Source organism: Protopterus annectens, chromosome 6.part1, assembly GCF_019279795.1.
Source record: "Protopterus annectens isolate FY-2018-M chromosome 6.part1, PAN1.0, whole genome shotgun sequence".
In the NCBI taxonomy this organism is placed as follows: Eukaryota; Metazoa; Chordata; order Ceratodontiformes; family Protopteridae; genus Protopterus; species Protopterus annectens.
The window spans coordinates 193,581,470-193,606,689 of NC_056738.1; the positions used below are offsets into that span (position 1 = coordinate 193,581,470).

Genomic DNA, 25,220 nt, shown 5'->3' on the forward strand with positions numbered 1-25,220 from the left:
CTTCAGAGCGGGGAATATATAATCTTGGTATGCATTGATTTTTATAAATCGTTTGGTGAGCATGAAGCATCCTTCTTGTTTTCCTGTCTACTCTATCCAACATGTTTTGGTGCCAGTCAGTCACTCCAAAAGTGTAAGTTAGGACAGGAAGTGCAAATTGGTTTATAGCTTGAATTTTTTTCCTGGATTTCAGTGCTGTTTTCAGGATTAATTTAAGTCTTCTGAAGTATTCCTTACTAAGTTTCATTCACATTTGTTCGTGTTTTATTGTTGATCCTTCATCAGTTCCCAATTATTTATACACCCCCTCTTGCTCAAGTTCTTTTATATCACATTCTTGTCCCAAACTGTTTTCCTGACATTGCAGTTTTCCTGCTTTAAAGGTTGCTTTTGCAGATTTATCAAGACCAAATGACATTCTTATATCATCTGAAAAAGCTTTGACAACTTGTAGTTGTATTTTCAGTTCCTCATCTGATGAGCTATACAGTTTTAAATCATCAACAAATAGAAGATGAAAAGTCATTACACTCTGTTGTTTTCTAAGAGCCCAATTATACGCATGGCCTAAGCTGTTAAGTAGACAGCTTAACGGGTTAAGGGCAAGGCAGAATAGCAGCTGTGACAGAGAGTCACCCTGGAATATCCCCCTTTGAATTTTTATCTCTGGGATAATAATTTGTCCTTTATCATGGCTTAATTGTAAAGTAGTCTGCCACTGTTTCATGGTCACTGTAATGTAGCCGATCAGTGTAGGGTGTATCTTATACATTTTAAGCACTCTTTTATCCATGAATGTAGGATACTATCAAATGCTTTTTTGTAGTCAATCCATGCCATACTTAGATTCTTTCCCTTTTTACAGTTCTCCACTATAACTTTATTTAACAACAAATGATCCTTTGCTCCACGTGACTTTCTTTTATTGCCCTTTTCTTCTACTGCCATAATTGAGTTTTTTTCTAAATGACTTTAAACTCTGTCAACATTAATTCCCATGCATAGTTTATATGTCATTGGAAGGCAAGTTATTGGTCTATAATTTTTAGGGTAGCTTGCAGGTTCCCTCTTAAGTAGGAGCATTGTTTTTCCTGTTGTTAACCAGGTTTGTGTCTGTTCAGGGTGTGCATATAAATAAGTTCTTACTCATGGCTAAATCTTCTTGCAAAGATGTTAATACTTTCAGCCAAAAATTAGGTACTGCATCTGGGCCTGGGGTTTTCCAATTAGAGACTTTTCTTAACTTTGTTTCAGTCTCTCTGGCTGTTACTTCATCACATTTCATATCTTGTACCTTTGAACCTCTTATTCTTTCTTTAACTTCTTCATCCATTTAGCATCTTTGTTATATTCCACAGGATCTTCATAGATACTTCTCCAAAATGTATCTATTTCTTCTTTTTTTGACGGTCTTTCAATTCCTTTTACTTTATTTCCCAGTTCTCTTTAAAACTTATTTTGGATCATCAGTAAATTGCTTATTTTGTACTTTTCTTTTATATTTATTTTTGTATATTCTAGGTCTTTCCACCTGTGCTGAAATTTTTAGTTTGTTGTTTGCAATAGTGCATAATAGATCCTGGTCTGTTCCAATACTGCACGTTGCTTTTATCACATCTATTTTTCTTAGTATTTTTGTTGATCTATTCCCTCTTTTACAATCTTCTAACAGCCACACTTCTTGTCTTAACTGCTTTATAGTTTTCTCTATTCGATATTTTAATGATGATATTCGTTTTCTCCCCTTCCTTTCCCTCACTACCCAGTGTTCTTGTGGTAGAACTTTATCAGTTATTAATTTAGTTGCATAGTAATATATCCTGTTTACTTCTGTTATATCACATGTGTCTCAATGAACAGTCCTAATTACTGTGTTCATTTGTTTTATCAAATTTCTGACTTTTTGGGTTTTATTAACTTTTTTGTAGTCTATTTCTTTCATTGATCTTGATATATCTGTGTATGTCTATTAAACCAAGCAACTCTTCTCTTAGCTCATTTTCTTCCAAACTAAAGGCACATCCTTTGTTTTCTAATTCTTGTGGGCATTCTATAGAAGATTCTATAGCATCTTCCTGTGGCACATTCTCTTCAACTTCATCCAGTGCCATCCATTGCTCTATCATATGGCAACTCACTGGCCTATCACTCCTCAACATTGACTGCATCAGAGTTTCCACAGTTTCCTGTTCCTTTCCTTGCTGTCTAGCTTCAAGTGAATGTTTAAACTGGTTTCCTGTGGAAGGTTCCAAATTATCTTCATATGGCACCTGACCAATTGCTTAATTTGGATATCCATTATTCTATCCTGTTGTGGTGCTTTCTGAATTAGATTTTCTACATTGAAACCTTCACTTTGTATGTACTCCATGACCTCAGTTTCTATTTCTTTAGCTTCTCCATTACTAATCTCCTTTTCCTCTTTGTCTTCTTATTTTTTTGTATGGCAAAATTGTCCATGTCTGGATCCCTTTGCCTATATTTCTTTTCAAATATCTTTGGAGCTACTCTTTTTGTATTCATTAGTTTTGCTTTCTCCTTTACATAAATATTACACCATATTAAATCTCTGTTTCTTTCCCATATCCAACTGTCTTCTTCCGATGTTTCCTGATCTTCCTGTTTCTCCTGTTTCTCCCTACTTTGGAGACTCACTCCATCCTACTGTGATGTAACCTGTGCCAGGCCTTCTACACCAAAACCTTCACTTCGCAGGCACTCCATAACTTCTTCTATTTTTTAACTTCTGCTTTACTAATCTTCTTTTCTAGATTCCATCTTTGTGATGTTTTTTTTATTGTGATATTTTCTATATCTGGATGCCTTTGCCTGCATTTCTCTTCAAATATCTTTGGGGCTGTCTTCTTCATATTGATTAATTTGGCTTTTTCCTTTGCATAAATATTGCACCATATCAAATATCTCTTTCTTTCCCATGTCCGTATTTCTTTTTTATACTTTTAAAATATCTCTTGGTTTTGTTGTTTATGTTTTTGCACTTCATCAGATGCTTCTTTTTCCAAACAGTTCAAAGTTTCTTGATTTATATACTGTTTTTCACAAATCTGTTGTATCAATGAACACAAATTTTCATTTGAAGCTTCTGACAGTTTTTCTTGTGGAAGTATTTTTCTTTCCTCTAATTTCTCTCATAATTGTTTTGTATATCTTGTGTCTGGAAATTCTGGGCTTTTTGCATAATATTAACAATACATAATTTCTTTCTTATCCTCAATAGTCCACTCTTTCATCTTTATGGCTCTTCTTTGGCCTATCAGTGTTTGTGATTTTTGTGGACTGCTACTTCCTTCTACAACAACAAGGGGGCCATCCTCCCCTGGGCCTGGCCCCACTGTAGGAATGTTTCCATATTTTGCGGATTCTACATTGTCATCTTTCCCAGTCCTAGTACCAGTGTACCTACCAGGATTGGGCACTTTTTTATCCTGGGTCTTGTGCACCCAGCTATCTTTTTTAGTTTTTAACCAACTTCTGTCCATGATATATGCTATATAAATACAGTCTATATATCAGTGTCGCCTTGGTGAGATTTTGTAAAAACAGGGTCCACTTTGTGAAGGTACTCACCAAGACTTGAGGATGAACTAAATTTCAGCACTACTACTCTCCTTTGCTTGCTGACTTTTCATATCTCCATTCAGACCCTTGTGAGGTCCATGAGATGCTTAATGAGGTTAACTATAGGATAAAACAAATGGGGAAAAAGTTCCAAGCAAATATGCCACATTAATGGACTAGAGCTTTTGGGGGAGCCAGAAGTTGATGTGGTATGAGCAGGATTGAGCAGGACAGACTGAGAATGAGAGAAATCTTTACCTTTGGTTCCCCAAATAATTCAGAATGATACCTTTTCTAAGGATAAAAAACAAGAAGTCCTGGAATTCCTCTTTGGGAATATGGATATTTTCTCAGGTCTGATAGGACATACCACACTCATTGCCTACCATATTGAATTGGTTTCTGGAAAGATAGTAAAACATGGGCCTTATAGAATTCTTGATGAAAAAAAAGCCATATTTGTTGAGATCAAAAGGGTTAAAATTATGTGTGATAGAATAATCCAATAGTGAGTGGAAAAGTCTCATTATGTTGGCACCAATGTTGGTTGATACTACCTGACTCAGTAATGATTTTTCAAAAGTAAACAGCATATCAAATTTTGACACCAACCAAGGCAGGAGACCTGGCAGAAGTAAATGTACATCAGAAGCAGATGCAGCTTATAAAATCATTGTAGAAAGTCTCCCTTTTGAATCAAGTCTTGTGTAACCTGATTTCAACAAATTCTTTATGCTATACACTAATGCCTCTGAGGTCACTTTAGGGACAGTCCTTACCTGACAGCCTTGTGCCAATGAATAACCAATTTGCTGTACAAACAAAAAGTTAAATTAAACAATAAATCAATATTCCACCACTGATCAAGAATGCCTGGCAATCAAACAGATGGATGGAACCTTCTAGTATTATTTATTGTGAAGAGAATTTCTTCTTTTTACAGATGACACCCTCCGTGCAATGTCCTCATTAGCATGAAAGGGCAATATCAAACTTTTGCCATTAAGCACTGGCTCTGCAGCTATTCTGTTTTAAGATCCAGCCTCAGCCCAATGCACCACAATCACAATGTGCATGATCTGTTTGGGGCTCACAGACCTTCCTGGTGGCTCATAATCAATAGCTTCAGGCTGTGGGATGGGAATGTTGCCTTTAACACTGAGTGATGGCATTACTGGAAAGTCCCTAGCAGGCTATACTTAAGGATATTTGTGCAGCTGCGAGGCATCTGAAGCACTGAAAACAGCTAAGGATCTCCTTTTGAAAGTCTCATGGGTGTTGGGATCTGATGGGGAATGGTAGGCACCTCTCCCTATAAGTCCTTACCTACCAGGCAAGTAATGAAAGTAAGATTTAAAAGAGCATTGGGATCTCATAGGGAATGGTAGGCTCCTCATCCTATAAGTCCTTATCTACCAGGTAGTTAATGAGATATAAGGGACAGGCAGCTACCTATATAATCAATGGCCAAAGACAAAATGAATGCAGTTATAGAGTCAAAGATATTCACTGAGTGCTATCTGAAGGAGTCTGTTGAACCTGGAAGAGAAGAAAGATACACTGTTTTCAGGAAACTTATATCTCAAAAAACTAAAGCGACTGGAAATTGTATCTCACAGCTGTGATGAAGAAAAGAAATTTTGGTTCATTGGAGTGAGTTCTTTATTATATATATAATTTATTATATTTTACCTGAGATTCAAAAACATGGAGCCTCAATGGAGCATTGAGTTAGATTCTGTTTACCAGTTATGTATGACTTGGCTCTAAGATTGCAAATTATTAATACAATGGAATTCTGATGACGTCTGTTAATGTGAGAACAAAAGCACAATCTGGAACAGTGTCCATCTTGTGAAGACACCTTGCATTGTTTTATTTTTTCATTTGTTTTTATACACAGGATGACCAATGACATAGCTAGGGTGGGATGAAGGGGGCAACCACCCCAGGCACACAGTGTTAGGGACCACAGACGTCATTACAGTTTCTGAATGCCAGTAATGCATTTGCAAAAGTGCTTTAGCTCTCTGTGTGGTTTAGTTCATTATCAGCATTCAGAAATTTTTGCTCAGGGCTGAAGTGCCCAATGCCTCCTGTTAGACTTGTCACATTTATGGTATTGTTTTTCCATTTATTTTTTTTTAATTGGACCTCAAGTACATGAGGAGTTTATGAGAGGGCACTAGATTGGGGAAAGTCCCTGGGTGCCAAAAGGACTAGCTAAACATCTGTTTTTTATTAATCATGAATGATTAGCAAAGTGTAAAATCCATCTAGAAACAGAAGCTCATTAGGAATCCAGCTTATGGTCAGAATAAGGTCTGCAGTGAAGGAACATGACCCCAGCAGTAACTAAGGAATGCTGCAAGCACATCAAGTATCTACAGGGTAGGTATATACCTACAAGTATCTCAGCAGTACAAAGAAGTGTCAAGCCAGGGAAGGAAGCTGTTCATAGATTTATAGGTGTGTACTAGGCTAATGGCCCTGGAGCCTTTACAAGCCTAGCCCATAGAAGTGCCCTGGCATTGAACTGCCCAACATTAGTTCCCAGTGTCTCTATTAAGTTGAGTCACTGGAGTGATCCACAGGGTGAACTTTCTATTTCCCATCCGCTCCTCAAGATTTCTCTTGAAGAGGGCCAGTGAGGTGCTCTGTTTGACATGTATGGGAAGTCTTTTCCAGAACATGGGCAGTCTCTGGATTATGAACCTGTCCCTTCAGCATTTTCTGTTGATTGTGGTAATGAGGTCGACGTCTCTGAAGCATGTGGTGCAGAGGGATTGGGATTTCTTTAGATGTAGCATTTCTAACAGAGCTGGGTCAGACATGGCTTTGTAAGTCAAGCAGCGATTGCATCTTAGTAGACAATATGAGACAGAGAATAGCTGGAGTTTTTTGAGTCTGTTCATGTAGGAAATGTGTTTAAGGCCTAGGATCCTCTTTGTGAGGTACTTTTGCGGGCTTTCCAGCTGTTGCATGTGTCTGGTGAGGTACATGCCAAATGGGGCATTATACTCAATGATTGGCCTAATGACGGAAGAGTAAAGAGAGATGATGACCTCTTTCTTCCTGGATGCAAAACTCTTGATAATGAGATCTGCCACACAGAAGGACTTTCTGACCACAGTGGCAATGTGGTGGTTGAAGGAGAGGTTGCTATCAACCTGTGTCCCCAGATCTCTTATAATGCCTTCAGTGTTCAGTGGGCTCCCATTGATGTGGTAATTAGTGGGAACTAAGTTTTTCCCAAAGGGGATGACAACGCATTTTTTGGAATTAAACTTAAGTCCATGGTTTCGACACCAGTCATTGGTCTCAGTGTGGCCTTTCTGTAGATGTCTACATCACTTGGGGAGTTAATAATGGCTCCCAGCTTGCAGTCATCTGTGAACTTGGTCAGCCTGAGTCCCTCTGTGTTGGCCTGGACTTCTGAGAAATAGAGGCCAAACAGCAGAAGATCCAGGACTGATCCCTGTGGGACTCCACTGGTGACTGGTCAGCAGTTTGACTTGGAGTCCACTACTTTTACACTGTGGGTTCTATCTGTGAGCCAGTTTGCAACTCACCTAGTGATATAGGGGTTGATGCCTAGTTTGGTGAGTTTATCAATAATTCCTGAGTGGGGAATGGTATCAAAGGCCTTGCCCAACTCGAGGTAGGCTGTATGAGTTGCCTTGCCCTCAACCGCAGTTCTGGTGACTGACTCAAAGAAGTCAACCAGGTTGAGCAGGCATGATCTACATTTCACAAAACCAAATTGCATGGGATCTAGAGTTTGGAGATTCCCTATATCCTTGTTAATTAGGTCCATGATGATGCGCTCCATAGCCTTAGATATCAGACTTGCTAGGCTAATGGGACAATAATTCCCAGGGTCTGTAGTCACTCCCCCTTTATGGAGAGGGATGATTGTAGCAGTGCACCAATTGCCAGGGACAAAGCCTGAGGTGAGGCTGTGATTGAACAGGGCACACAGATGTGGTGCCAATTCACTTTTTGGTTCATGTAGAACACATCCAAGGATATTGTCGGGTCCCATGGAAGCTGTATTCTTGGCCTTGGACAATGCAGCTTTAACCTGTGCTGCAGTAATGCTGGGTGCCTGGCATTTCTCCGGTATTGTGATTGGTCCTTTAGGGGGGAGAGGGGTAAAGCTGGCATGGAATCCATTGGCCAGTATGTTGGCAATATCTATTGGCTTAGTATAGGTGGTTCCATTGTGCAAAACCTGGGTATTGCCATGGAGATTCTTGATATAACTATAGAAGGCTCTGTGGTTGTTTTTATTGTCTGCTGCAATTCTGCCTTCATAGTTGGCTTTAGATGATTTGATGAGGGATCTCAACTTTTTGTTGAACCTAATAGGGGAATTTTTCCAGTCTTGGGACTTCACCTTTTTCAGCAACAGTTTCTTCCTTCTGTTGTAGAGTATCTTAATGGCAGGGGGCCACAAGATTGGCTTCCTTTCTTTAGAGGACAGTGTCTTGGTTCTGTTGGGTATGGCTAGTTCCATGCATTTATGTAGATGTTCATACAGTGCATTGGTGTATGATTTGGTAGTCATGCATCTATTTTCCATTGACATAGGTGCCGTGAAGTTAGCCACCTCTGTTATTAGGAGCCCAAAGTCAGCTTTGGAGAAGTTTTTCATAGTGGTTACCTTTGCGCAAGGTGTGGGTGAGATGTGGATTTCCATGGTGATTAGTTTGTGGCCGGATCTAACCAGGGAGAAATTTACTATTGTTGTAGAGCAACAGTTGCCCATGTTAGTAATAAGCAGGTCAAGGATGTTTCTTCCTCTAGTGGAGGTAAGAATGAGCTTGTCCAGGGCATTGGAATTGATGAATTCCAGGAAGCATTGGGCTAGTGTATTGGTGCATGAGTAGTTTTCCCAGCTGATGGAGGGGTAGTTGAAGTCACTTAGTATGAGAGTGTTGGGTTGTACCCTAATAGTTTCCAGGGTGCTTAGGAACATGGAGTAAGAGTCTTTGGACATGGTTGGGGACCTATAGCTGGCTATGACCTGAATCGTCATCTTATCCAATGTTACTTGTACCTGAAGTATCTCAGATGACTTATGCTGGGTTACTAGTCTGGAGGTGTGCATATTCTTTATGAATATGGAGACACCACCACCTTTGGAGCTTCAGTCCATGTTCTGGGGCTGAAAGGTGTGGAATGAGTTATAGCCTGGTAGCACAGGGGTGCTTTCTGCTGCTTTAAACCAGGTCTCTGTTACAGCACCAATGTTGATGTTCTCCATTTTGAGGAGTGCTTCGACCAAGTGCATCTTGAGATTTAGACTTCTTGCGTTGAGCAGCATGATCCTCAAATTGCATTTATTTATAGCTGTTAAAGTGGTAATTTGGTCTTTGGAAGATCGTCTAAAAAAGGCACTATAGGGGTGGCAACAGCCTTAGCCAGTATCCAGAAACCCTCTGGCAAAGCATCAAGGTCTGTCAGTCATGTCATCCCAAGCAGACAGATACTGGATCCCCTTAGAATGACACCAGAAACTTAGCCAATTGTTGAAGTCAATCATTTTCTGCTTGTACTGTGGTATCATTCTGGGTGACAGTTGGATGCTGCTCAGGGCTAGGGCCATACCTGCCTGGGCCACATAATCCAAGAGCTCCTCCATGTCTCTTTTCATGTAGTCCAAGGAGGTGCATCGCAGGTCATTCACACCCACATGGACAGTGACAGTGTCATACTTGTACTTGTTGTGGAGTGACCTGAGTGCGTGTCACAATGAAAATGTCCATGGCATTATTTAAATCTACTTTTTGACAAGATGAAAAAGTAGAAATGGGAGTATAGCACAGTATGGAAAAATGGAAAGTAAGCAGAGGGAAGCACATACAGGAAACTGCTAAGGAAAGAATGATTTTTTTGGTGGGGGCAGAGATGGCCATGATATATATACATATATATATATATATATATATATATATATATATATATATATATATATATATATATTATATATGTATGATAGATGGATTCATGTTTTAAGCTTGACCTTCTGAATGTCAAGTGCCATGACACTGGCAGTCAGAATGTAACTACCTGCTAATTATATTATATTATACTAACATCAAGACTTACTACAGTGGGGAAATCCAATTGGCCGATTCCTGCTGTTCAGTGTTCACACAAAGCAGGTTTCCTGTTTCTCCTTATACATTCACATTTCTGACACTGATGTTCAGGGTTTGACATTATGACTCTCAACATTTACATCTGTGAAGATATTGTCATGTACCCTGAAACATATATCTCTGAAAACTGTGATATCAACAAAGTGTGACAGAGTTGTATAGTATATTATTATCCAGGTTGGGAAAATCAGGGACAGTGTATCAAAAATAAACAGCGCAAAATGACTGGGAAGCAATATGCATTGTCAGTTGTGATTACAAATGGGAATTTAAGAACAGAAGCATGTACAATTGAGAGGTATGTCAAGAATGGTAATTGGGGAAGGAAACAGAGACGTGATGGAACAGAATGAGGGTTAAACAAGTGAGCAGGGGCAAATAAACCCACATAAAAGGCAAACAGGATTGACAGGGGAGTGCTGGCAGACTAAGGGAAGGGGAGCACAGTGAAATAAGAGTTACTAGACAAACAGAAGGAAGACAGTTTTGACTGGGAGAATTGACAGTAAACAAGGAAGGAATATTCAAAAAAGGGAGAGGAACACCATGATGGGGGACAGGATATGGTTGCTCAATTGACAATCCCACCTGCCTGTTGTCCACTGGGAGCCTAAACTCCATGCTAGGTTCCCACACTACAGGTCCCTGGCTGATTTGGAGCAGCAAGTGCAGAGCAGGGAAACAGCTCTCATAGTGGCCAATATGGCTATCTAACCACTGATTGATGATGCGCTCATGTCCCCCCGCCCCCATGTCTGCCAGCAGAAACTGACAAATGTAGCAAACAATGACTGATGATTATACCCTACCTGTATAGAGTGCTGTAGCTCTCAGGTTTAAGTTAACAAAAAAAGAGATTTTTTTTTTTACTTTAAAACTGTAGCAAAGTGTGTGCTATAATGTAGCAAGCAGTTGCTACAGTGTATACCACACATGAGTGCTATAGAGCTCAGATTTGACAAGAAGCTGGTATTGCATTAGAGACTGGGATCGACTGATCATAACCCCCCAACACTTTGCAGTCAGGGCAGTTGCTCCTCTCACCCCTCGCTAACTACACTATTGTTTGTCAGCTGCCTTTTAGTGATGTACTGACCACCCCTACAGCTCTCACATACTGTGCAGGGCTAGATAACTTGTCAACCACAGGTGATGTCTGGGCAGGGACAAGTGACCCCGATAGGCTGGCCTGGATACAATTTTGATGATGATGCTTCATGAGAAAAGGGCTGGGGGTCCTTGATTTACTGATAGCCACAGGTCTAGATGCTGCTTGCATATAATTGTAAAATAAATTAGAGAAAACTACATAAAAACAAACTAAAATTATACAATAAAAAGGCTAATGACAATGATGGTGTGAAAGGGAAAAGCACCCATACAATGAAAACATGCATCGCATGGATTATTATGTTATACAGTAAACTCCTTCTCCTCAGTATGAATACTGCTGTGAAACCCAATCCACAATGGGAATTGAACCCATATTAATCAGCGAACCTGAAGGGTCATGGTCATCTGAAAATGTTCTGCAGGGTATATTAATTAGCTGATTAGCATTGTTTTTTTTTTTTTTTTGTGATTTTGATGAAATTTGATACGAAAGCACTTCATCATTAAAGTGTTTGAACTGTGTTGCAGCGTCCTTGAATTCAGATATAACATGGAACTACATGTATGTTCCCTTTGCATCTTATTGACCGCTCACTTGAGATGCGACCCCCAGGTGCTTAGGCATGTGCATGATGCCGTGTAAAATTGGACACAATGTTATGCAAATGGGTATGATATGTAGAAATAGTAATTCAAAGGCATTAATGAGCTAACCCCTCATTTACATAATCATCATGTTCATAGACTAAATTAGCACAAAATCAGCCCTGGCAGCTGCAGAGGGCTTTGTCACGGTACAGAAGAAGCTGCACGGCTGTAGGGATACACTTGGAGACTTCTCTACACATGCTGAAGGAAATTGGTACTTGTTAATGACATTCTTACTTGCTCAAGGTATGTGCAACATTTCTCTGATACTAGTTATTGTTACATGTAAAGGGTTGCTTTGGTGCAAGTAACTCATGTGTGGAAATAGGCAGTGCCTCTCAGACAGGAAGGATAAGTAGTGAATCACAGAAGGGAATGCATAGGTGTTAGCACTGTTAAGTGGAGGCACACCCAAAAAGTAATGAGATGTGAATGGCCTTTACCTACACAAAACTGCACTACCATGGACTTTTTTATGCTGATTTACACAAAAATGGTTTTATTATGAATGTTACCACATTGTGCTACCTTCCAGTCCTGTTCTGTGCTCTGCAGATGTCATTGCTACAGAATTTGAATAATTTGTTGTTAAGTCTGCATAACCACTGCTATAATTTCTACTGCTAGCAGGGTGTATTTGTACCCTACATGACAAATGTTTCAATGTGCACACTAACCACAGCATGTAATACTGTGTGATGCTCCTGGGGAAGGTTGTATATTGTACACTATATGCCCAAAAGTATTGTGACATATCTGCGGGGGGAAGGTACCCTAGATGTATTCTATTGGCATAACAAGTTACTTTTTTCTTGTGGGGGGTTCTGTTCTTGTATGTGAAGGATACTTTTTCTACATAACCAACATAATGAAATGTATAGTAGTAGTACTGATGTGCTATACATGAAGGGTAGTATAATGCATTTAGAGTAGCTGTAACTGCAGTCCATGGTGTCATGCCTAGACAGTGCATTATTTATCCACACAGCAAAATGCCCAGCAAAGGTAAGAGTCATAAGAGCAGGATTTCAGAGGCTGAAAATGAGGTCCTGTTGCAAGGTCTTCTGTTTGGGAAGGAGGATGCTGACCAGGTTTATTGGTCTGTGCTTTACAGAATATTGTTGTGAATATTAATGCAGTGGGAGTATAGGACCACACCTATGCACAGGTAAGACATCAGACCACTAGCTTCACCCATGATGCTAAGAAGCATGGTCAGCAGCTTACATGGAAAGGAAAGATGATGGTGGGGGACCTTAGAGTCCCACAGGGTGTTGCTGTACCTTGGAGCCAAGCTTCAACGTGCCCATATGCCCCATGGGTATGTCTGTACTATAACATGACAGGGTTAGATTGTTCAGTCACTCTTGTACATCCAGCTGATATTGTTTGTTGTAAGTACTACACAGCAGGACCTCATGTTCAGCCGAACAAGGTAAGCTATATTATCTACAAGTGTTAAATAGTGATGTAGTATGCATTGTGTACTGGGAATAAGGCTGGTGGCAATGGGTACTACCTGAAATGGTGTTCTAATTTTGCTGTATTCACTGGTGATTCTGTATCCAGCAGTATCACTGCAGAAATTTCATCACCTGATATTGGAGACTCAAAACACTGATCAAAATGGCAGTGAGCTGCTGACATGGCTAGGGAGCACATTAGCAGCGTTGAATACAGGTAGTGTGACCATCAGATCCCCTTTCTAGACCGAGGACACAGCCTGCATGCCCATGGACACCCAAGATACACACACAAGAGATATTGGACAGCACATGGTCAGTCGTTTCACACAATTGCTTAATGTGATGATACAAACATTTCTGAATGCCAGTCTTAAGTGCCACCTGTTAACAAAGACTACTAATTCTGCTTGCATTAAAATGTTATGCTACAAAGATAAATATGTGCTGGCTGCATCCGATTTCTTAAAATATACAGCAAAAAAAGTATAAGTAGCAGTATACAGAAGGATCATATTTAAGTAGAAAAATGAGAAGTGTTTAAGAGTGAGAATTACTTCATGGATAAATGTTGTTGCTAAAGAACAAATTGCATTAACATTTAGGACAGACTCCTAGCAAAGGTTTTGTAGACATATGCAACTGATTCTTTCTGGAGAGTTGAAAACAAGAATAGAAAATCCACATTATTCAGACGATGAAGACAGGGATTAACTAGGAAATAGGAAATGTATGATTTGCAGTCAGTAATTGGACAGTTTGTAGTAAGCTGGAATGAACAGAGGTGCTGCACTCCTGAGTGTGGCTGTCTTTGGATGAGAAGCCTAGTAACTATGAACCTGCTGTCAATTTGCCAGACATTCCCTATAGCAATATTACCAGCTTATCATTTTTTTGTTTTGTTTTGTTAATGACACATAGGCACTGTATCCCTCAAGGACAGCAGGCACTGAGTTTGCAGATGAAACACCGAAATGTAAAGTTGTTTGCCAGCAGTAACCTCTTTATTAGTTGCAGATCTCTTTAATGTGGAATTATTCAGATGACTTGTATTTCTGCAGAGATTGTGCATATTGACTGATTTTGGTGGATTGTAATGAAGCTTGAGCAGCCTTTTATAGTTGAAATGTTCTGAAAATGGTAGTTTTGTCATTATTGGTTCATAAATTTTGTTTCACTACTTACTGGAAAAAATGTTCAAAACTACACATTTAAAACACATTCTAATAAGTGGTGCTGTATTATACAAGGAATATAATTTAATACAATCAGGAAGGTGAAACATAGAACACATGCATGTATGCATAATCCTAAATGTGAGTAAGGGGCCTGTGGTTTGAAAAAGCCCAAAGGTAAATTAATCCACCACTGGCCAGTTGCATTTTCTTTGAACATGGGTTTGAATGCTGTTTCAAGGGTAGAGAAGTTTACTGGTCATCCTAAGTCTGTTTTTATTCTGAGACTGTATTGTTGTATTTAGTACTTGTCTGAAGAAGCTGACTTATTTGAGTTAGTGAAAGTGCTTACATTACGTATAATAAACTGGCGGAGATTTTTCTGCTTGCTTGCTTGCCGTTTTTTTTTTTTTGGTTTCTAGGTTGCTAGTTTGCTATTTGTATCTAGCAAATGGCTATTAGTGTCTGTGCTATAAAAATTAAAATAACAGTTTTAAATTAATTCCAAATATCTGTAATCATTGTAGAAGTAAAGAAGAAAAGAATATGCACACTGACAGGCTTGAACAGTGTGCATTGTAACTGGGGAGAAATAGCCAAGTAATGGGAGACTGGGATGGCTAGGGGAAGGGAGCGGGTTGAATTATTAGCCTACCTAGGGTCTCATTTGACTATAATCCAGCTATGGGGTATTTTTCATTTTGGATGGTACCATCAGCACATGTTCATTCATGTTGGTCGGTGGCTTGATTCCATCAGGGATAATAAGCCTAGAATAGATGTCTCTGGGGTAAAGTTGGCACTAAATATATCTGCCAGTGTTTTTGTAGAGTTAAATGGATCCAAGTTGGTAGCATCGTTATGAATAAGCTCTAATGTTAGGCATTATTTTTTATTTTTTCTCACATAACTAAATCGGAATTTGTAGCTGTCCTTGGCTTCTGAAGCTAGTCTAAATTTCTTTAAAAAATGTTGAAAAATGTTGACATTATTTGAAATATCATGAATGAATTTTAGCAACTATAATTTTTCAACAGCAAGTCTTAATGTTAAGAATTAACTGAAACTAATTAATTTGTACTGGTTGAGGGTACAGACTATTATTTGTCAATAACAAATGCTCAGCTGTGAATATCCAGCTGTAATGTTGATGCCTGTTAAGAAAGATAAGCTTAAAGGAAAAATACTGTAAAGCTGGATGGCAGAGAACTCTATTTGACAGAAAGAGCTGTAACCTAGGTTTAAGATCAAGTTTTAATTATTTATCTGTTAACTGGGCAAGTAGGCTGGTCCTAAGGACTCTTCATCCTTGACTCAGTCCATAGACAAGTCATACATAACACAACTAGAGCACTATTAAAAAATAACAGTGATCGTAGTAGTACAATAAGTCAATCATTTGCTGTGACAGCATTTAAACAAAGATTGTAAAAGGCCATTTGTTCTTTGTGAAACAGTGCAAATCCTGTTTGAAAAGCAGTACATTAGTAGAAAATTAATTGCAAAATGCTAAAAAATAGCATTTTAGTATTATATATTTTTTATTTATTTACTTCATTTTACATTTGTGACCAAGATAGTCTAACTGAGAAGAGCTGATTTTCAGTGGAGTCCTGGGGAGAAAAGCCCCAGAAGTCTTTATTAACTCTCTATTAATGAAAATATACATATAAACGTTTACAAACAGTTTAAAAAATACTTATATGAAATGAAAGTAGGAGGTAAAATAATACTCAGATAATGTACAGAAATCAAGTTATCTATGTGTAGAGAAACTGTACAAGAGGACTGAGCGGAGAGGGGATGCAAATTTAAAACCGAGTACTGTATAAGACATAAAGTCAAAGGGAATATGATTAAGTGAGGGAAAATGTTAGTGCAAGGAGAAAGAAAGGTTGACAGAGTGAGAAAGAAAGTAGTGAACACTGTGAAAAAAAATTAAAGAATTGCTCAGCTAAATATTAATGCATATTACAGCTTAATAAATGCAGCTGTGACAGCAGCCCCTGCTAATGAAGCTTTCAAGTACATTATAAAAAGAAAAGAATGCAGTCTGTGCAGTAGCATAACATGCATGTCAAAATGAGATGCCTAGGGAGGCGTGGCCAAGGATGAACACAGGATAGCAGCAGATTTCTTCAGCTCCACCAATTTCATTACATTGACAGGAATTAATTACTTAAAAAATTAATTCTTGAAGTAATTTTCTTTCTAAATATGTTTGTTTTATATAGTTCTTGAACTATATCTAAAAAAGAAAGGAAATCTTAATAATATTCCGGTCAGAAATTACTTTGGAAATTTTCCTGTCAGTTTATCAGTCTGAAATGAGTTCCAGTAAGACAAATTCTCAAGACTCCAGCATCAAGAAAGAACTTCAGTCTCTGATAATTATAGTCCAGCAACTTACTGCTAAGATGGATAAAATGGATACTAAAATAGACACTTTCATAGAAAAAACTACAAAACAAATAGACTTGTTACATATGGACCTGCAACAACAGAAGATCCAGATGACAGGCATAGAAGAAGCTGTGAATGACATGGAAAATAAAATACAAGAAGAGGAAATCAACATTGAGTTTCTGCTGAAACAAAATACACATTTACAAACAAAGCTGGATGACCTGGAAAATAGATCTAGGCGCAATAACATTAGGATTTTTGGACTGCCAGAAAATATTGAAGATAACAATATTACTTCTTTTTTAACAACATGGCTCCCTAAAACTTTAGATTTACCAGAAGCATTCTCTTTTGGTATCGAAAGAGCACATAGATCTATAGCTAATACTAACTCTAACAAAAACTATCCTAGATCAGTTATAGTTAGATTTCTATCATCTTTTGATAAAGAGATGGTTTTTAAATCTGCTTGGGCTAAAGCTCCTGTTAAGTTTAATGAGACAACTGTGCGTTTTGACAATGACTATTCTTCCATGGTAATTGCTAAAAGAAAAGTTTTTCTGCCACTAATAAGGGAGCTTAAAAAGCACAGTTTAAAACATACCTTCTGTTTCCTGCCAAGCTTAAAATCTTCCTTCCTGATGGTCCTAAGGTCTTGATGATTTAGACTCTGCTTTACTGTTTGTCAAAGAAAAAGGATTTTGGATAAAATAGAAGAAATGGAATGGGCTAGTTCTTCATTAAAGAGATTGGCAACTGAAGCTTCCTGGAAGACTTCAGAGAAGAAGAAGAGACTAAAAACAAATGATTTGTTATATGTTTTTTCTCTCATCATTTTAGTTCATTATTAATCTTTTGAATATAGTTCCTGCATTTCCAGAAAGCCACAAATATTTTGGAAAAGATTTAATCAAAGTTATTCTCTATGTGCAAATAAATGTTTTGTTTCATAACCAGTCAAAATGCCTGAGGATTTAATGGCAGGCTGTGACTCGATTTGTTTTTCTTTCTGAAAAAAGTAAGGTTAGTAATTTGATACTTTTTTTATCTTTATCTTTTTTTTTCCTTCTTCTTTTATTATTTTCTTTGTTTAAACAATGACATTCTATTTAGATTATGTAGTGGGTAAAGGGTGGGGGAGGGCAGGGAGAGAACAGTAATGAAAATATCATTAATAGAATAATAACATATTTATTTCTTGTAAAAGTTTATAAGTTCTTCAAATGCTATTTCTAATTATACTTTCTTGATTATACTGCTTATGCTTGTTTGTAAATAATCTGTCATGCTTTAACTAATAATAATCAGAACTAAATAAGAGTAAATAATATGTTTTATTTTTAACTCTATTAATATAAACAGTAAGTAACATTCCATTGTATATACTTCTTACAGCTTTCTCTTACATTTTTTATTTCTGCCTCACTCCCTTTTATTTTCTACTCTCTTTTCTTTTCTTTATTAATATATAGAAATGCTTTTGACTGTGTGGGCACAGTGAATAATAGGATTTGTATGAAAATTGAGTTGGGAGAAGAATGCTGAGTTTTATTGCTTGTTGGTAATTTTGAGTTTAATTTCACTTGCATAGAGGCTGTGATGATCTGTGGAATACATTGTGGAGGTTCTGTCATGTTTAGATGCATTTACACTGCTAAATGAATGTTTGTCACTAGTTTTTAATAAGTTTCCGCCAAAATGTTAAGAGAGACAATCTGGGATGTGGGCTGTCTTATGCACAATGTCCTTGAGTTACCTCAGAATCTTCAAATCACAGAATTCTCACAGAGAAACTGAAAGCAGTTAGTATAAACATTGACAAGGTTATCACACTGACACACCACAGATTCAGGAAAAATACTCTGTTCATAAAATATGTCAGTTATAATGAGTTTAAATGATGTAGTTTCTTGTAGTAAGTAAATGTCTTATTTTAGAAGGCATAAAAATGAAACATTTATTTAAATGTTTTTGAAAATCTACTTAACAACAGCATAATAATCTGTGTTAAAAATTTGTGTTCCAAACATATACTTTACTATAACTCATTTAATTCATCTGATTGACAAACATAAATAATCTTATAACTCTATTCTGGAAGAAATGTCATGTGATATATTTTAAAGCAGTAGGTTAGCATGATTGTAAAATCTGGTTACCAATATGTGTTTGCTGTGCATTATTTTGTATAAAGCAGACAGATTTATTCTAGGGACAGCAAGTAGGATAGTGCTCTATAAAGACACAACTCAGTGAGATCATATATATATATATATATATATATATATATATATATATATATATGTGTGTGTGTGTGTGTGTGTGTGTGTGTGTGTATGTATGTATGTGTGTGTGTGTGAGTGTGATGGCTTTTTTTATGAGAATCTGCATAACTATCCAATATGATTTATAATAATTTCTATGAATACAATATTTTACTCTATTGACAAAATGAATGTTTGCCACAAGTTTTAATAAGTTTCCCGCCAAAATGTTAAGGGAGACAATCTGGGATGTGGGCTGTCTCATGCACAGTGTCCATGAGTTTTCTCAGAAGCTTCACTCACAGAATTTTCACAGAGAAACTGAAAGCAGTTAGTATAAACATTGACAAGGTTATCACACTGACACACCACAGATTCAGGAAAAATACTCTATTCATAAAATGTGTCAGTTATGATGAGTTTAGATGATGTAGTTTCTTGTAGCAAGTAAATATCTTATTTTAGAAGGCATAGAAAATGAAAGATTTATTTAAATGTTTTTGAAAATCTACTTAACAGTAGCATAATAATCTGTGTTAAAAATTTGTGTCCCAAACATATACTTTACTATAACTCATTTAATTCATCTGATTGACAAGCATAAATAATCTTATAACTCTATTCTGGAAGAAATGTCATGTGATATATTTTAAAGCAGTAGGTTAGCATGATTGTAAAATCTGGTTACTAATATGTGTTTGCTGTGCATTATTTTGTATAAAGCAGACAGATTTATTCTAGGGACAGCAAGTAGGATAGTGCTCTACAAAGACACAACTCAGTGAGATCATATATATATATATATGTGTGTGTGTGTGTGTGTGTGTGTGTGTGTGTGTGTGTGTGTGTATGTATATATGTGTATGTGTATATGTATGTGTGTGTGTGTATATGTGTGTGTGTATATGTATGTGTGTGTGTCTGTGTTTATGTGTGTGATGGCTTTTTTTTTTAGGTAATAACGCAGGTGTTTCTGAGAATCTGCATAACTATGCAATATGATTTATAATAATTTTTATGAATACAATATTTTACTCTATTGACAATAATGAGTTTAAGTAAATGCTCATATACAAACAATTCAAGATTTTTTTGGAAGCTGTTGATAGAATTCACATGACAGAAAATCTAACATTAAGATTATTTGAATGCTATTAGAATACAAGTGTTATATATTACATAGATCTATATAATAGTATGAACAGTTTTTAAAAAAAAAAAAAAAAAGTTTATTTTAGTTTATATGATGCTGTTTTACCAAATGTGTAGTTTTGTCTTGATAGATAATTGAATTGAAAACTGTTAACCTCAGTTAAATATAACTAGTATTAAATTGATAAGGTGGTAGCTGAGGTACTGCTGCTTAGGGTAGGGGGTTAACTTGAGTAGTAAATACTGCTCTAAGTTGGAGTTTTCAACTCCAGGCGGGATGCAAGGTTTAATCCTTACATTATTTTCACTTGTTCATTGTTATATGTATATAGTTTTGACATCCACAATATATTTTGTACACTCATTGTCACTACAAACAAAATTGAATCCTATACAAAATCCCATAAGAGATTTAATAAATACAGCTATATTTAAAGGTACACCTAAAAGAGGAGATGTAACATTATTTATCTTGTTATTTGTTATTTCAATCATAAGATTCTTGAGTTTTAAAAATGCCAAATGACATCTTTAAAAGGAATTTCTTTAAACATTAATGGATTGAATAATCCGTGTAAAAGGGCAAGCCTAATAAGATACATTAATCTACACAAGGCCAATCTAGTCTTCCTGCAAGAAACCCATATCTAGATAAAAGATATTAATAAACTAGCCACTAATAAGTATACAGTATTGGTTAGTTCAGAGCACACTCAGAAAAAAAGAGGAGTGGCTATTTTATGGAATAAAAGTATGCCCATTCCTAAAACCATTAAGTCTTATCAGGATGACAAAGGAATGTTTTGTATGGTTACAATACAAATTAATGGGAAGACTTACACTTTAATTAATGTATATTGGATACCTGGAATTGGTATTAATACAGTGAAACATCATATTGATAAGATCATATCATTCTCTGTAGGGGATATTATTTTAGCTGGTGATTTTAATTGTATACTACATGAAAGTGATACTACCACTATAAAGAAAAGAAGAATTACATCTAATGCAAAACATTTAAATGATTTTGCTAATTCTTATCATTTGAATGATATTAATAATCAGATAGAGTCAAAATCATTACCATACACCTTTTTTCTAACAGATACAAAACTTATTCAAAAATAGATAGGGTCTTTATTTCTAACCAGATGGTAACAGATTTAATTAATTCCAAAATCATTTCATGTCCTATATCTGATCATAACTCAATTGTTTTTGAATTCATGATAAAAAATACTCATAATGTTCAGATCAAAAGGATACCAGCATACTTAACTCAGCTAAAAGGCTATAAAGAATATATACTTTCAGAAGTACAACATTTTCTAGACATAAACAATACTCCTGAAGTCTCCATTGTCTCTGTTTGGGATGCCTTAAAATCATATCTATATGGACAAAGTATCAGATGGTATAATAACAAAAGGAAATCTTGGGATAAGGAATTGTTAGATATTCAAAGTAAACTAGACTCTTATAAACATAATAATAAAGAAAATATTATGGACAAGAAAGTTATTGAAGAAATAAACAAACTAAATGAGAAATACAAAGAAATTTTAACTCATAAAGTTAAAATAACTTTAGAGAAATACAAGTTTTTGTCTTATTCAATAAGCCCCACATACTTACATAGACTTAAAAATAAAACAAAAAGATTGAATAAACAAAACCATATCAAAGAAATCTTTTCTCTAAGGAAAAGAAGAATGTTTCTAGTATACCAGAAATACTGGATGAATTTAGAAATCACTTTCACAAGATTAACCATAACAACATTAACATGGAACCTAAAGATAAAATAAAGGAGTTTATAACCACAAACATGAATAAAAAGCTTAATAAACAACAGATTAAACTATTGGACAAGAGTATTTCATATACAGAAGTTATTACACAAATAAATAAGCTTAAATCAAACAAAGCACCGGGTAATGATGGTATTATACCAGAGATATATAAAATCCTTTCTAAAACTACATATTCATTAATACATAAGGTTTTTATTCTGGCCCAAACTGAGTTAATAACCCCCCCATCTTGGCAATATACATTTATTTCACCAATTTTAAAACCTAATAAAGATCCAACTAGATGTTCTTCATATCGACCCATCTCATTACTTAATGTTGATTATAAAATGTTTATGAGTATTTTTGCTGATAGATTGAAGACAATTATCCCTGGCATTATAGACATAGATCAGACAGGCTTCATTGTAAATAGAAATACTTTTGATAATATAAGAAGAACTTTAACATTAATTGATTTTGCAAATAGGAAAAGAAAGATTTAACACTTATTAGTCTTGATATAGGTTCAGCATTTGATTCAGTAAGTTGGGACTATCTGTTTACCTTACTGAAATGCACAAATTTCTCTGATGCATTTGTAAATTTAATTGAGCATTTATACAAAGGAACGCTGGCTTATATTAAGGTAGGAACATATGTTTCACAAAAAATACCCATTCTTAAAGGTACAAAGCAAGGATGTCCACTTTCTCCACTATTATTCACTTTAGTAATGGAGCCTTGGGCTAATTTGATTAGAAACAGTACTGACATAGAGGGTTTTGAAATAGAAGAAAATACAACATCAAAATTCAACTTTTGCAGATGATGTTCTAATTACATCAGCAGGATCTAATTCTTCTATGCAGTCTTTATTTGATAAAATGATGAATTTTAAAAGTATTTCTGGTTTAATATTCAATGAAGAAAAAACTAAAATACTACCTATATATACACGAAAAAATACTCTCATTAGTGATTTTACTAAATATGTACCCAACTCAGGTCAGATAACTTATTTAGGTATAATACTATCTAAAGATATTAAATCTATTATACATAATAACTATAATACCTGTTTTCTTAATATACAAAATCTTTTAATACCTGGAATAATATGTTTTTTACTATGGAGGAGAGACTTACAATTATTAAAATGATAATATTCACCAAGATTTTATACTTAATACAATCAATAATACTTTCACCTACAAAAATAACTATCAAGAAACTGAATACACTAATGTTAAATTTCTTATGGGCACCTAATAGACCTAGGATTGCATTAAAGAAACATACTAATAGCTGGTCTCAAGGGGTATTTCTTTTCCAGACTTTAATTTATATATTATCTCTTCTATTATAAAAGTTATTACTTTATTAATAGATCGGTCATATGTCAAAATGGAAAGATTATTGGGAGATAATTAGTATGCACTTCATGAAAATCTCCTTAACACATAAAAATATGATTATAAATAACTCCATGTTGTGGTTGCTAAAGGAATTTTGTACTTCACCTATTACACCTAAACATATGGTCTGTTACCCATTAAATATTATTATTAGTTATCGTAACTTTATATTCATGCACCCTAAGTATAGGGAATGGAATTTTATTGTATTCCCTATAATTTATACTCAGGGTATGCTTATGTCATCTACTTCTGAAGGAGCTCATTTAGCTATAGATAATAATCTAAAGTACTGGTGTCAGCTGATATCTGATAATAAAGTTAAAAATCTAGATTTCTTAAAACAAGAATTTGATCTAAGAGAAACTTGCTGGTTAGAGGTTCAGATCTTTAGACAACATCTCATTGATAGAATAGATCTAATGTCTATAACAGTTAAAGAATCTATTCCAAAACTGATTGATTACTTGATAATAAATTTACAGCATAAAGTTTCTGATAAAGGTAAACTTTCATATATACATAAAATTATCAGACAAGAAACTTTTACAATGTAGATTCATACTGGAATTATTTCACCTCTATTAATGGGGACCCACCAACTCAACAAGATAAACAATATATATTGGAATCTGCTTATAGAACTACATCTTCCATTGTCTGGAGACTTTATACATGGAAATTTTTACATAGATCTTTTATACACCTTTGATGATGAATAAAATTAATAATAAAGATAATCTATGTAAGAGATGTAATGTAGAAATTAATGCTGACTGGGCTCATATGTTTTATGACTGTATGAAGTTGAAAGAATACTGGAAGTCAATTAATGAATTTTTGCAGGCTCTTTTTACAGATAATTTCATTATTTCTAAGTCTCTTATATTATTCAACACACCTGTACCTCAATGTGTTAAAAGATTAAGCTTCCCTTGTTATGGTCTATCCTAGCAGTGGCTAGGAAAATAATAACTAGAAATTGGATTTCAGATACACCTCCTTCGTTCAATGAATTTAAAAATGTTATGAATATAATGTGTCATATGGAAATAAGCACAATTAGAATGAGAACAACTAGAAAAACATCATATTTTATTGTATGGGATAATTTACAAAATTTGTTAAAAAAATTCTAATTTCAATAGCACAATATTTTAGTTTAATTAATTGATCTGATTGTAGTGGATGTCTTTGTAAATACTTTAGTTGTTTTGTTGAATATTATAATAATACCTATTTTTAATTATTTGTATAAAATTGTTATGATATTTCTCTTATATGTTAAAACAATAAACTTGTTTTGAAAAAAAAAAAAAAAAAAAAAATGAGATGCCTATAACCATGTTATATGCACAATTCCTAAGTAAATCACAGCTGTGTAATTCCAAGTCACATCTGCCTTACCTGCAAGGAGTAATATAAGGCACACAGCAAAGAAGTCTGGGTAATCTGCAAATCCAGGAATGTTCATTGCCACATGGCTACTTAGAAAATGTCCTATCTTTTTTCCAAGAATTTCATCAAATGTTGCACTCCATGCTCTAGCCACACTAGAAGTACCTGCAGAAAAAAAAGATTGAAACAATGAGGAGTCCTTAATAACTCTAGCTGTTTCTTGTTTATGATTCATTCATAAAAAAGAAAGTCATTTGGATGAAGAGTAAGTGCCATGTATAATTTGTGTGACATTCATAAATGTCATGTGCAGGTGCCAGGCTCCTTGGCACAGACAGATGTAACACTGATTATGCCCCTGGTGACAGGGTCCTGGCAGTGGAGGAGGCAGGCTGAGATGTGTTGGGGTGGTGAAAAGACATGGCTTTCTCACATCTCCTAGGAGTAGGGAAGGGTTGCTGACAACACTGATGCATTGCACAGGTGATGCTTCACTGGTGGAGACCAGAGAAACCACCTACTGTGCTTTGGGGATAGGACTGGGCTGCTTTAGGAAACACCTTTTGGAGAAGTGAGAAGATGTCATTCTTGGTAAGCCCATTGCACATACTATACTTTACACTCAGCCAGGTGTGCCTGGA

The 25,220-nt window shown here is 35.8% G+C and overlaps 1 protein-coding gene across 3 annotated transcripts in view; it reads right to left on the reverse strand.

Moving 5' to 3' along the window:
- LOC122805468 (cationic amino acid transporter 2-like) overlaps positions 1 to 25,220 on the reverse strand; it is a 509,319-nt gene that overhangs the window by 232,251 nt on the left and 251,848 nt on the right. For all 3 annotated transcript variants that reach the window (XM_044075647.1, XM_044075646.1, XM_044075648.1), the window contains one exon: positions 24,589 to 24,744. In XM_044075647.1, coding sequence (XP_043931582.1) covers positions 24,589 to 24,744 — 156 coding nt within the window. The remainder of the gene's footprint in view (positions 1 to 24,588; positions 24,745 to 25,220) is intronic.